The following is a 14122-nucleotide window of genomic DNA, read 5'->3' on the forward strand; positions in this document are numbered from 1 at the left end:
CCACCTCGAAGTATGTAAGATTGGGGTGAGAATTTGATGTTCGACTCAAGTTTCTGTTAAATGGTTGAATTGGTTCGGTTTATGGCATAATATAAATCGTAAATCAAAGGGATAATTTTTAAAATCTAAAATATCAGCTAAATGATGGTTCCTAGATTCACTTTACCCAGTATTGAGTATTAAAATTTTTGTTTGATAAAGCTTTGATGATGTCAGCAAACCAGGTTTGATAGCCCATAAAATCCATTCTGTTAATGGTCCCCCCCAGAAAAATTGCAACTCGATGTGACGACCAGAATGGATGGACTGCTCAAGTGTGGGACAGTTCCAATTTCATGTTTCATAGATTGAAGCTTAACTTTTTCTCTTGACTATTGATCGATAATCTTATCAGAGGGCCATCAACACCGTCCACAGACAAGTGTATTGAATCAAATACATCAATTTGTTGCGGACTACCTTTGCTCAATTTACATCAAGAGATGGTCCCGAATCAAACTATCCAATTCAAAGTGGAAAGCAGTGAATTAACATAACGAAACTCCATTGTCTAACGACGCCGAGGAAACTCTTACTTCGGATTGCAATGGCTTGAATGACGGAATAGGGAATAGGGAATCGGGAATTGTTATAACGGTGACGAGATGCTGGGGCTTCGATGAGCGTCAACCGCCTCCTGTTTTATTATGTGAGGCCGCGATACACATCGCATCGCGCTGCCTTTTAGATCTCACAAGAAAGCAAATTAAAGACGACCCACCCATCCACCGACGCATCGTTCTTCTTTCTTGTTATTGGGGGAGACACAGCACAACCTCGGCCTTCGTCCCTATAAATACATCCACCCCTCCAACTCCCCTCCCCCTTCGCCTATCCTTGCCGCCCCCTTTGTGCCGATCGGCGATCTTGCTCTGTGCTTTGTGTCGTGGAAGGAGGATGGCCACAGCCAGGGCGAGCTCCGGCCTCGCTTACCCCGAGAGATTCTACGCGGCCGCCTCCTACGCCGGTTTCGGCGGGTCTCCCGACTCCTCCGCCCCTGCAGGCGGCGTTTCTAGGTTTCAGAACGACGTCACTCTCTTGCTCTACGCTCTGTACCAGCAGGTGAGTTCCGCTATTATTGTTCCTTAATGGGACGTCTTGTTGATCCGCACGTCTTCCTTGTTGGTCTAATAGCTTCTTGGCATTCCTTCATTCGGGATGGCTCGAATCTGCTCCCTTTGCTCGATCGTTCCATTTGTTAGTCGTATGCTTCGTGATCTCGCTAGATCGGTGGTCGGGAGTTGAAGCTTAAACCGATCATGCAAACTTTCTTTGGATGCAAATCAGGCCAATGTTATCTCTACGTATCTTTGAACTTAGATGTCTATTTGGTTTTTGCTTGTATGTTGGATCTATGTTGATCATGAAGCGAAATGCTGTTCGGTTTCCAAAGTCAATAAGCGAATACTTTCTTCTTTAATACATTGTTCGAATTTGATTCATGACCGCAGGCAACTGTTGGAGCTTGCACTGTTCCAAAACCTAGAGCCTGGAATCCCGTGGAGCAGAGCAAATGGACAAGGTTGGTTTTGCATGATTGTTCTGTCTAAATATGTAATAGGGAAAAGTTTCTATACTTAGTTTTCGACCTGTAAGGTCACTGGTCGTTAGGATTTCAATAAAAAAATGAAGCTTTCCTCTGGTTAGATGTTACACTATCATACCTGTTGAACATCTACTTCTCTAGTTCTCTAGTTCTTTATATCCCATCTTATGTTAACATCTGGAGTGGTCAAAATCTTGTTCTCTAGTACCATGATTAAAGATTGTTCTGAATTATTTGAAGGTTGAAATGATATCCTACATGGCCAAGCCAGAAGTATTTTTTATGTTTTTTCCTTGTTATGCCACTAAATATCCTAGTATTTCAAAGCGGTGCTAGCAATTAAGTAGAGTGGAACTCACACTGTGAGGACCAGGCAAAGGCAAATATCTTTCAGCAATAGATATTGAGTATTGGGCATGTCACATATTAGTTGTTCAATTTATGATGTAGGCCTTATGGTTGACTTTAAATAAATATATTAAAATAGAGAAGTGGTCATTTTGAAAGCTAGTACATGTGAGATTTGCAATACTTTATCTGTACTTTCTGGACAAGGTGGTCTACTCTTTTATTATTTATCTCATCCTTTTTGGTATTTACCTTTTTTCTGCTTTTTGGTCATGTATTTTTAAAAGTTAATGTATGAAAAATAACATATTCTGGTTTATTGAAACTAACAGTAGGTTCTTAGTCATTGTAATCATGCCATGGTTTGAAGTCATCTGAAAGGTTTTGTACCAGTTTTTTAGGAACAAACGAGGTTATACAGTCCAAGTTGTAGATGGCAGGTTCCCATGCATAACAAGATTTAACATGATTGGCATTTTAACAGTCAAGACCAATGCTGATTTAGTTTTGATGCTCAAAGTGTATACAGATATTACATAAAAGTTGAGTGTTCTCTTGACTATGGTACTGTATGAATATGTTTGACATAAATATAACATAGATTTAGTTTTATACATCATGTTGTTTCTTGTAGTAATGCTTATTTTATGAATTTTTTTAAAATTTTCCATTCATATAATTATTTTGATCATTATGTTTCCAGTTTTTCAAAAATTTTGGACTGTTTTTTTTTTTCAAATCAATAAAAAAAGATTGCCATCACAAATTGTTCCATTTCATTTCAATTGGTTGTTTCTTACACAATGTGAAATTTCATTAAGTTACTCCTAGGCTCTAGATATTTTCGATTAACATTCTCTCTAGATATTTCTCACTAATCAGGTGTCTCCTCAGAATAAATTATCTTACAAAATAGTCAGAAAATTAGGATGGACATTTTACTATTAGAATTTGCATGTGATGGTTCTTCTTCACTATTCCAGCTGAATGATAACCTTCTGATGTCGTAATTGAAAGATCTGTGTTCTTTTCTTTATCTTGAATATCTTGGACTAATGACTTTTCTGCTTACAGTTGGCATGGACTTGGAAACATGGCTTCGACAGAAGCAATGCGTCTCTTTGTGAAAATTTTGGAGGTACATACATGCCTCAGTTTTTCTGCCGTTTTACAGCGGTAAAATTATAATTTTTTCTCTCATCTAGGAGGAGGATCCTGCTTGGTATTCCAAGGCTCCTGAATTGACAGCAGAACCTATTATTAATGTTGAAACACTTGTAAGTATATCAATGAAATGTATCTTGTTTCTTAAAAATTACAGGTCAGTCATACATGTATTGTTAACAACCTAAGGATCTTTTGGCATGTGCGGTATTTGTATATTTCATGTTAATTATCAACTGTTAACCAGACATCTTGAATGGTTCTCACATAAGCTTCAGAACTAAATTGGTAAGATTGATTTTGCAACAAAAATTATTTAAAGAAGGTCATGGATGTACATATCAAATATTTTGGTTGAACTACAAAGTACTGAGAGAATGTTCAGATCCCAAGACTTTACCAAGATTTTTAAGATAGGTGAAGTGAGATGATACGTTTTGGGTGCAAAATAAGTCAAACTGGAGTTGAAATTGGATGAGAAAACCCAGGTTATCAAATAAAAAACCATTACAATTCATTTCTATTTGCCATATAACGGGATGTCAGGGATGATTTGGTTAATGTACTTGTTCTTTTGCAAAGTCATGGTTCAATGTAATCCATTTTTTTTCTATTTGACAGAGATTATAGTCATTATTTGTTATGTAATATTTCTGCTGATTGAGCACATTTACTTCTAGTTATTATTTCATTCTAATTTTTTCTTTGCCAAGCGAAGCATCATTCAAATAACTACTGTGGTTTATTTATGCTTGCTAAATATCTCTTCTCTGTCTTATTATATGAGTCATTGTTATGCATGCTTATCCTGTTAACTTATCCCCTTAGAAAACAGAACTGGAGCCAGCTGCTGCATCAGCTTCAGGAAATGGAGATTCCTTACCCAAGACTAAAACTGTTTCCGCAGAAAATGGTCTTCTGTTGGAGACACAGGACAAGGATGTAATAACAGAGGGTATTGGCTCAGTTGGTATTTATGACCAATGGGTTGCACCTTCAGTATCTGGACAACGCCCTAAGCCTCGTTATGCGGTCTTCAATCCATTCTTTAATTGACCTTAATTTGGAGCACAAAATTTTATTTTTTCTCATAAGCAACTAAACTGACTGTCATTTGTTTACAGCATGGAGCAGCTGTTCTGCGAGGAAAAATGTATATTTTTGGTGGAAATCACAATGGCCGTTACCTTAATGATATCCAGGTATTTGATAAAATTGATGTATGATATGAGTGATTTGTGTTTAACTTTGATTAGTACATCTCAAAATTATTTCTGGGTGTATTTTCCTTGTGATCCACATGCTGGTTAAATTGAAATGCGGCTAAATGAAAAGCTTTTCCAATTTTGTACAATTATAATATCTATTATAATCTTCTTTAAAAAATATTTTATATCCATTACTTAGAACTTATTACTAGCAAGTAAGTGTGTTTAAGCTTTTCCAATTTTGCTATGAACATTTTTAATTACTGAAGGTTCTGGACCTGAAAAATTTGACATGGTCAAGGATAGAAGCCAGAGAATTATCAGGGTCCTTGGATTCTTCAGCCATTGCTTCGGTTTCTCCCTGTGCTGGCCATTCCCTGGTAATCTTGAGTAGTTATTTATATTGAAACATTTGCAGTCACTAAAAATGGTAGATATCTGAAAGAATATGTAATGGAAATTTCCACGGTTACTTATCAATAATTGCAGATTCCCTGGGGAAACAAAATTTTATCTATTGCTGGGCACACAAAGGATCCATCTGAGATGATTTCAGGTTCATATCATTTCACTTTCACTAACTATTCTGCCTTATTTCATTTTCACTAACTTTCCTCACTTTTTTCCTCCACCTGAAGTGAGTGTGTTGTTTTTAATTTTGTGCTAGTGAAGGAATTTGATCCGCAAACCTGTCTATGGTCGAATTTAAAGACATATGGGAAATCACCGGTAAATTTTATTTGATCTGTGTTTCAGAATATATGTTTAACCATTAGATCATGAAGCTTTTTCATGTCCTATTTTCCTTGAAATTGATATATGCTTTGTAATTTGAACTTTTAATACTAGTAATCAGATTATTGTCATGGACTTAACTGGATTTGCCTAAGTTGTATGACATTCTTGCATATCCGTTCGCAAAGAGTTAGCTTGCTCGTAACCTCTTAGGATCCCCTAAGGATCTGCAAAAGAGAAGACGGGTTAGAAGAATAATTATACTCGGGATCCCACAAGTAGACATTCTAGTAGGCATTTGATAGACAATGCAACATACAAATATAGACTTCGTAAGATCTAAATGATCGCATGACAAGGGGTCGAAGGCAGTCCACCACGGCTAAGAAGTCCCTATATGACATTATTGTGAAACAAGACAATAAACCATCATTGGACAGTACACTAATGGCTCATCCAACCTTGTGCCATCCAAGTAGCTCTAATGTGCTAAAATACTAACATTTTGTACTGCTTTGTACACCCAGAATACACTTAAAATGGTTGCTTGGATGATCTATTTTTGGGCAATTTTGCCTCTGCACGATGATCCCCTCAAACCCTGCGTATACAAGCCTGAACCGATACAAAAGTCAACCAACATAAAGCTACCAAATCTACTACAAGCCCCGACATGCTGTCCAAAACATAAACAAAATCGAAAAATATGGACACATAGAAACATTATATCGAACACCTTGTACACAGATTTGTTTGTGATATTACAGTACAAGGCAAGTATTTAAATGACTTCAGTTCAAGGAACAAACAATTGTTTTCCATGGAATATGTCAACATGATCTCTTCCTTTCAATTCAGCAGCTATTTAGTTTGTAAAAAGTTGCAATCTGTTACAAACTATATGATAATATGTTTTCTTTTGTTATTTTGCACAGTTTGGGGATACAGAATAGAAGTTTGATAAAATGGGGTTGGACATGCTAAGAAATTTATTTTTGTTGCGTACAATTATTGATGTTGCCATCTGAATATCCAGTCTTAATGAAGCCCAGTGATTATTGCCTAGAACTCAATGATCTTCCTTCTTCAGATTTCCCGTGGAGGCCAATCAGTTACACTTGTTGGAAACACATTAGTTATGTTTGGTGGTGAAGATGCTAAGAGATCTCTTCTGAATGACTTGCACATACTTGACTTGGAAACTATGACTTGGGATGATATTGATGCTATGTAAGAGTTGGTTATTATTATTATTATTTTTGAACATTCAGCTAATTTTTCTTTCGATGAGAAAGTTTGCTATGAGTTTTGATTTAAGTACTTGTGAAATATATCATTCAAGGGCCCTGACAATTTGAAAGTTTGCTACGAGTTTTGCTTTATATACTGTGAAACGTATCATTTAGAGGCCTGACAATTTGTCACATGTCGACCCATGATCAATGCACATGTAGTGCTGTTATTGTTAGTTGCTCATGTGATAAGTTGAAAGGAGAGAACATAAGTTTTTTTCTCTACAGACTAGCTTTATCTTTGTCAATTTAATGCATACTATGTCTATGAATAACTTCTTTTATGGGTACAATGGCTGTTCAACTTATGCACTTCTTTGATGTTATAGTTATTAATTTAAATGTCCTTGTCTGCAAATATTTTTTTTAAAATAATTTAAGTAATTAGTAAAAGCTACTTGGGGGATTTTTGTTCCCACAGGATTAGGCAACAAGACTAATCACATGACATTAAAATGTTCAGAAATGAGGAGCGCATATGCAAATATGATAGCATATTTTTTTGTTCAATTAAATTGTTATTGGTAAAAGTGATTGATGGCATATGATCAACTAAAATATTTATCTCATTATTCATTCTTTCTTCATTGTGTTTTAGAGGCATACCTCCTTCTCCAAGATCTGATCATGCTGCTGCTTGCCATGCTGACCAGTATCTTTTGATTTTTGGTGGTGGGTCTCATGCCACATGCTTTAATGATCTGCATGTTCTTGATTTGCAGACTGTAAGCACTACTTCACTTTTAGATGCCTGACAGAAGGTGGTGGATTAAATTCTTTGATAAGACTTATTCTTCAACTTAACCTTTTCAGATGGAATGGTCAAAACCAAAGCAGCAGGGTGTAAATCCAGGCCCACGAGCTGGCCATGCAGGCATAACAGTTGGGGACAACTGGTTCATTGCTGGTGGTGGTAATAATAAGAATGGTACGTTTGTGAAGCAATTTTTTCTTTATGTGTGTGTGAAAAGACCATTCCTGAAGTTATATTTTACACACTGTTTCATTGCCCTAACCAGACTTGTCTACGGCTGTCCATTTGAATTGAAAAAACCGAAGAACCGAACTGCATCATGGTGATTGGCCTAAATTATGGTTTCTGACAATGCTTCAGTCAATTTCAATTTTTTAAGTGAGAAACCAAAGCTGTTTGGTTTGGTCTTTTGTTCAGTGTGCAGCATAGATCAAATAAACAGGAACCAAACTTAATACTCCTATTAAACTCAACTATTTATCTAATTTTATGTTAATACCTTTAGATTTGACTAGACTGGTGGTTTACTGTCAAGGCTACTCAACCCCTAAATAAGCCTACAACTTTTTATCTTTATCACAAATCAAGTCTATCCAGGATAACTTGCAACTGTTGAAAGCCATGTACATGTATCAAGGCTATGTGATGAGTGATTTGAAACACTTGGTAAGGTTTGCCAATGGCCAAAAGCAGTGGGTTCTCATGGTTCCCTAGGATCGAGATCTATCCTCTTCATACTTCGACAGCTTCGATCAAGTGCCCCTTAGACGTCCACTTGTTGTTGCTTTTCATATCCACAGGCATTTATTATCTTTATTAACTTTGTAATACTGATGAAGTTGATATACTATTATAATGTAACTTTTTATCGATATTTTTGTAAATGATGCAGTAGTTTTATACTGGCTTTTGGAATGGAACAATTTATGATCTCTGTTAACTTTCGTTGTTCATATTCCTAATTTCATGTGGAACTTCTACCTATGTTTTCAGGTGTCTCTGAAACTCTTGTCCTGAACATGGCCACATTAGTCTGGTCAGTTGTTATGACAGTTCAAGGGCGTGTGCCTCTTGCTAGTGAGGTACACAAACTGTCTAGTTAGTGACTTTTACATGTTATTTGTACTATGTGCTTGACTGTGAAATTCATTTTCTAAGCCAAGAAAGAAATTGCTTTTGATAGATGCTAAGAAATTGGTATCATAATCTGTGCAATGCTGCTGTGGTAATTTTTATCTTTTGTGGTATAATAAGTTGTAACTTAATACTTCCTATGAACATATTATGTGGAGAAGTATAAGCCATGCAAATTTTCTTTATTGATTGCTTACATCTAGGACTTTGTGGAATTGATAACTTTCTGGAGTATAGTAGGAAACTGCAAGCATATTCTTTTTTGTCTCTTCTGACACACTGTATGAACTACATTTTGATAAGGTGTATGTATCTATTAGCAAAGTTGACATTTGTAAGTAGCTATCAGTTATTAGAACAGTTCTAGAAACTTTTTGTTTAACAAAACATGGTACTGCTTATCTTGTTGTAACATTGCAGGGTACCAAACATTGGTTATTTAATTGCTAATGAAAGTCAGAAACCTGTGAAAATGTAAGCTAAACAAAGTTATCAATTAGCATCAGATCATGGATGACAGGAAATGCGCCATTGTTCTTTTTAGAACTTCAATAGAAAAAAAAGGCTTACTAGGGTAAATGATTGTTGTATTGAATGGTTCTGCATACAAACTTACCATTATTGAGAGTTATCTTTTGTTAGGGACTCAGCTTGGTGACAAGCACCCACAAGGGAGAAGATTTTCTTGTTTCATTTGGAGGTTATAATGGGCGTTATAGCAATGAGGTGAACAGTAAATTAGTATCTTTTATATTTGTTTTGTTATATTGTAATTCTGATCACATGATATTTCTTGGTTGGCTAGGTTTATGTCCTCAAGCCAAGCCATGTATCAGATTTACAGTCAAGGATAATAGATGGTCCTGTGTCAGACACTATTGCTGCAATGCTTCCTACAACAGATGCTAGTAGGGATATGGAACCTGAGATTGAACCAGCTCAAGATAAAAAGATTAAAGAAATTGTGATGGAGAATGGTGATTCAGAGCCTCTGGTAATGTTAACATGATAAATTGCTACTTTAGTAATTAAACTTTTCAGTTGCTCAGTATCAACTTAATGCATAATAAGTGAAATCAGTTGCAAAATGATACAGGTAGAAGTTTCTTTGATGTCTATATTCATGCGTTATTAAATTCTTCAATTAAAAAGCTTGCAAAGCTAAATTTGTGACACTTCAATATGTAAACTTTTTACATGAAATCTTGTTATGACTGAAAAAACATGAAGGTATTTAGAATTGTGAATTGAGTTATTATTCTCTTCTATATGTTTTTTTTCCAAAACATAGTTGTTTTATGACCTTGATTTTACCTAAAAATTTCAGAATATCAGAAATGAGGTTACAATAAGACTTGTGGAAGCCCTGAAGGCAGAGAAAGGGGAGTTAGAAGGAACACTTAACAAGGAACAATTACAAATGCTCCAACTTAAGCAAGAGTTCAATGATACTGAGTCGAGGAATATTGAACTAACAAAGGCAAGCTTCATGTCTGTTTTACTCCTCTGTAAAAGTATGGATTTATTTTAATTAAATAAATAAACTTCTTATTTATTAACAATACAGGAACTTCAGTCAGTTCGTGGTCAGCTTGCTGCTGAACAGTCCAGGTGTTTTAAACTTGAGGTATGCACTCATAGAAACAAATTTACAGATCAGTTTGGATGTTTTGATTGTTGCTGTTTATATACAAATTATAGAAATCTCATGATAGATTTTAGCAGTAAATCACATCTAGAATTGATATGTGCTTGGATATCTTGATATCCTAAAACTCAAGTGGTATCAACTTTAAAGGAACATGTTCAAAGTCCAGATGGAACATACAGTAACTATGTTGATGATGCATCTTTAAATGCTTGTGGTGTTAAGCAAGAACATGATGATTTCCAAACTTGCATCAAGCTATCATGGTACGATATGGGAATCATCACCATGTAGAATTTTTTGTGAATGTTATAAATTAGGGATCTAAATTTTGTGTTATTGTACTTGCATTCATGTTTTAGGAAAAAAAAAAAAAATTAGAATACTGAATTTGATCTAGAAATCATACTGAATTTGATCTAGAAATCATATTATCTTCTGCTGGCTGATAGCGACTGAATAAGCTGCAGTTCTTATTTTTAGACAGCCATTTACATTTAGAGTAGTGGGTTTTTATCTTTTAGCTGTGGGTTTATTTAGTTTGCTTAAACCAGTGGACCAGTGAGTAGAATGGGCATCTTGACTGCCAGGGTTACAAGAAGGCTAATGTATTTAATCCTACTCCCACATGCAACTAATTTGGGAAAAATCAACTAAATTAGGACTAATTATTTAAATATTTGCAACTAATTTGGGAAGAGTCAATTAAATTTCTTCCAACTAGAAATTGTTCAAAATTTCTTCCATTTATATGAAATAAATTGTTGTGTGCAGTCTCTACTACATATATGTTTGTTTGTTTGTTTGTCTGTTTCTTTTTTTGCATTCATTTAGGGGGTATCTATACCTGACAGGTGGACATTGTGGAGCTACGACAGAAGTTACAAGCAATGGAAACGTTAGAGAAGGAAGTGGAGCTGCTTCGGAGGCAGAAGGCTACTTCGGAACAGGCAGCTTTGAGCACTCATCAGAGGCAGAGTTCTGGTGGGGTGTGGGGTTGGCTTGCTGGGAGCGCACCCGACCAGTCTGGCCCTTAATGGGCTTTGAGCGGCTCAGTGGACCAGTGTTGAGGTAATTACAATAATTGATGAAATTTTAGTGTAATTCTCATGCTTGGGCAAGTGCCTTTCCAAGGTCCGGTATATACATTTTCCTGCATTCCCTTTTATTTTGTTTACTTTTTTTGCACCAGATACGAGTGTTTATTTTATTTTATTTTTTGAACTCAAGTAGTTCGAATATGGTGAACTAATTAGTTAGTACCGCAGGAGGTGTGGAATGGTGGATTTAGTTGAAGTGAGTTTTAGATTTTGTTTTTGGCTTCTATATTATGTCGATGGCCGAAAGAGTCCTGTTTGTTTCTCTACTGTTCAAATAGTGACCGTGAACCGGAAAGGAACCTTAATGATATATAACTTGGGGGTGGTAAATGGAGAGAGAATATTCGTTGTATTCACGAAACAAAGAGGTTGGTTAAGGGTTCTTGATTCTTTGGACGAACACAAAAAAGACAGCTAATTTGGCTACGACAATCATGAAAATAGTCAGTACTAAGAAATTTTGTAGCGCCAACGCACGCTCTCTTCGACAAGTCAAATGTGTTCTTGGAGTGACGAAGACGAACGCCATAGTTTTTGGTGTTGGGTTTAGTCGCCATAAACAAGCTCATAATTATTTCCCACTACAAACACCAACCCTTTCTCACCCGGATGATGCATTTGTTGGCTGCTAAGCGTAATGGCAACCAATAAAATAATCAACATCTGTTGGAGGTTCTAATTGACATGGAAACCTTCATGCAGTGCAGTTTTCAACACATTTGTGAAAATTGTTCTCCATGCTTTATTTTTGTATCTAAGTTGTGTTGGGGAAGGATCTCGATACCACATAAACAATAAAACATAAAATGTCTATAATGTAAAATTTAAGTGGTTTTGCACTCAGCACTATATATGCTCAAAATTTAAGTATTTTCTTCTTTATGTCCTTTTGTCTTCTAAGCACACTAGATTTAATCCAACAATTGTTGTCAATCCCAACAACTATAATAACATTCTCATAAAAAATAATGAAAAATTATTGCATCAGCATCCTTATATGTTCGAGCACTCTTACGTGATTCAAATTCTGCAGCATGGAAGAGGATTGAGAGTGCTAACAAAGGGAGAGCTTCCTAAGAAACAGTCTTCCATTTTAAAAATACAAACAGAAGAAATAGATTAGAAGCTAGTGGGCATCGATGAGTAGCCCTTTGCCATCCACCCTCAGAATTTAGGGAATACCTCCAATAACATCTGCCACATATCTTATTATTACTCATTGTAAAAATATGTCGAATGAGGTTATAAACTCTTAAAACTTAGGTTAAATGAATTTGATACATCATCAATTTAACTTTTGGTATCAATATGGTGATATATCATCATCATATTTATATTTTAAAAGTTTGAACCGTCAACCTTTCATGAGTCTGATGCATAGTCATGGAACAAATATTACAGATATGATGACCTAATTTTGTGATTGTGTCATCACATCTTTCTATTTGTGTATATTACACTCAAGCATTATGGACCTTTGAAGTATATAAAACAACAGTACAAGCTACATCGATCATGCATAGCTCAAAGTGTTTGATCTCGGCATTTTGTGCAGGTTGTATCTATGGTATATCCGTAGAATATATTAGACACAATGGTTGTTAGTTAACCACCATAGCAGTATTCTTGTCCGTCCCGTCAAGCACTCAGGCTTACGCTTTTTCAGTAGTAGTAACAGAGTTCATGGTTTGATCAATAGTATCGATCATATTAACACATACCAAGTCCAAATGTAAGAACTGCTGTTGGCGATGATGCCACTGCTTATTTTTCCTCCTCTTCTAATGCTTCCTTGTAAAAACTTTTAATTGGAGACCTTTTATATGTTGCCTTCACACCAAATCTTATCCTAGCTGATGTGAGCATGCATGACATGGTGTTCGAAGCGTCTCGAGGGATTTGAAATATGCAGATTGCATGCAAATATTAAACTATTATTTGCTTGTTTCTGCCCTTTCTATTGCGAGAAGTGGACACACAACAAGCACATGGAGATGCCAAAGGAATTCCTTTTCTTCCTCTTCCTCGCAGCCCTCATGCTTGCCTCGATCGCATCGGAGGAGAGAGCGGGATTCAGCTACCACTGGGTTGGGTTCCTCCCCTCTCTGATTGCCATGGGACCTTTCCCGTAGCGAATTCGAGCTACAATAGGAGACGAGCCGCCACATCCTGGCTACCTCCAACTACATCAGCGACAATGCCCACCGCCGTGACGAAGTCCCCTGCCTACCGTGGTGCCTCCTATTACAACTGCCACCCCGACGCTCGGGCCAATCCCTTTTCCCACAGCTAGTCCATCGTTACCCAATGTTGGTGTTAACGTGAGCTCTGTAATCCCCTTTCTCATCTAGCAATGGGTTAATTATATATTATCACATCTAAGTAACAATAGGATTCCTATATTTTCAAAAGTTATATTGAGATCCTTATATTTATGAAAGTAAAATATTTAACCTTATTTTTCCTTATGTGGTTGACTCTATTAACGAAAATATTATAGGGTTTATCACTGAACACATACTGACTTTGTCTTACTTTGGTTTACCACTTAGCATATGTGATATTTTCGTCAACAAAGTTGATGATGTAAGGAGACGTAAGATTGAATATTTCACTATAGGGATCTCAATATAATTTTGAAAATGTAGGGATCGAAATGCTAAAGATAGCTAATTACAAAAGGTAATTTATAATTAACCTTTTAGAAATGTAGGGTTTTATGAAGCAAAGGATTAATTTTGTGAGTTTCAGATGTTTTCATTTGAGATTTATCTGAATCGATGGGGCTAATTACATATTACCCTTGTAATTAGCTACCTTTAAGGTTCTTATACTTTTAAAAATTATACTAGGATCCCTATATTTACAAAAGTGAAATATTTAATCCTGTTTCTCCTCTCGTTGTTGACTTTATTGATGAAAATATCACACGTGTTGTTATATATGAAAAATTATACTAAAATAAGGTTAAAAAAAGGTAATTTCATAATTTAATTCTCATTGTCCAAACGAAAAAAATTCGGAGAGAGGGAGAGGGCTTTTGTTGGGAAATGAAGTGAGATAGTGCTATTCAATTACTCTGTCTTTTCTCTTTGTATTTTTGAAGGTTTTGTTGGAAAGCGAAGCACTCGGTAGAAAGGATCTCTCTCTTGTG

General features: G+C 35.9%; 1 protein-coding gene across 1 annotated transcript; it reads left to right on the forward strand.

Annotated features, from left to right (window-relative positions):
- The first annotated feature begins 668 nt into the window (after window positions 1–668).
- Window positions 669–11190, forward strand: LOC103988574 (acyl-CoA-binding domain-containing protein 6). The gene is made up of 18 exons (XM_009407152.3): window positions 669–1101; window positions 1491–1561; window positions 3008–3071; window positions 3139–3210; window positions 3926–4129; window positions 4222–4299; window positions 4575–4685; window positions 4795–4861; window positions 4973–5034; window positions 6131–6270; window positions 6931–7057; window positions 7146–7260; window positions 8080–8168; window positions 8863–8946; window positions 9026–9214; window positions 9548–9700; window positions 9788–9847; window positions 10723–11190. The coding sequence occupies exons 1-18, from the start codon at window positions 937–939 to the stop codon at window positions 10903–10905; spliced, it is 2034 nt and encodes a 677-aa protein (XP_009405427.2). The 5' UTR covers window positions 669–936; the 3' UTR covers window positions 10906–11190.
- Window positions 11191–14122: the final 2932 nt, after the last annotated feature.

Source organism: Musa acuminata, chromosome BXJ2-6 (assembly GCF_036884655.1).
Source record: "Musa acuminata AAA Group cultivar baxijiao chromosome BXJ2-6, Cavendish_Baxijiao_AAA, whole genome shotgun sequence".
In the NCBI taxonomy this organism is placed as follows: Eukaryota; Viridiplantae; Streptophyta; class Magnoliopsida; order Zingiberales; family Musaceae; genus Musa; species Musa acuminata.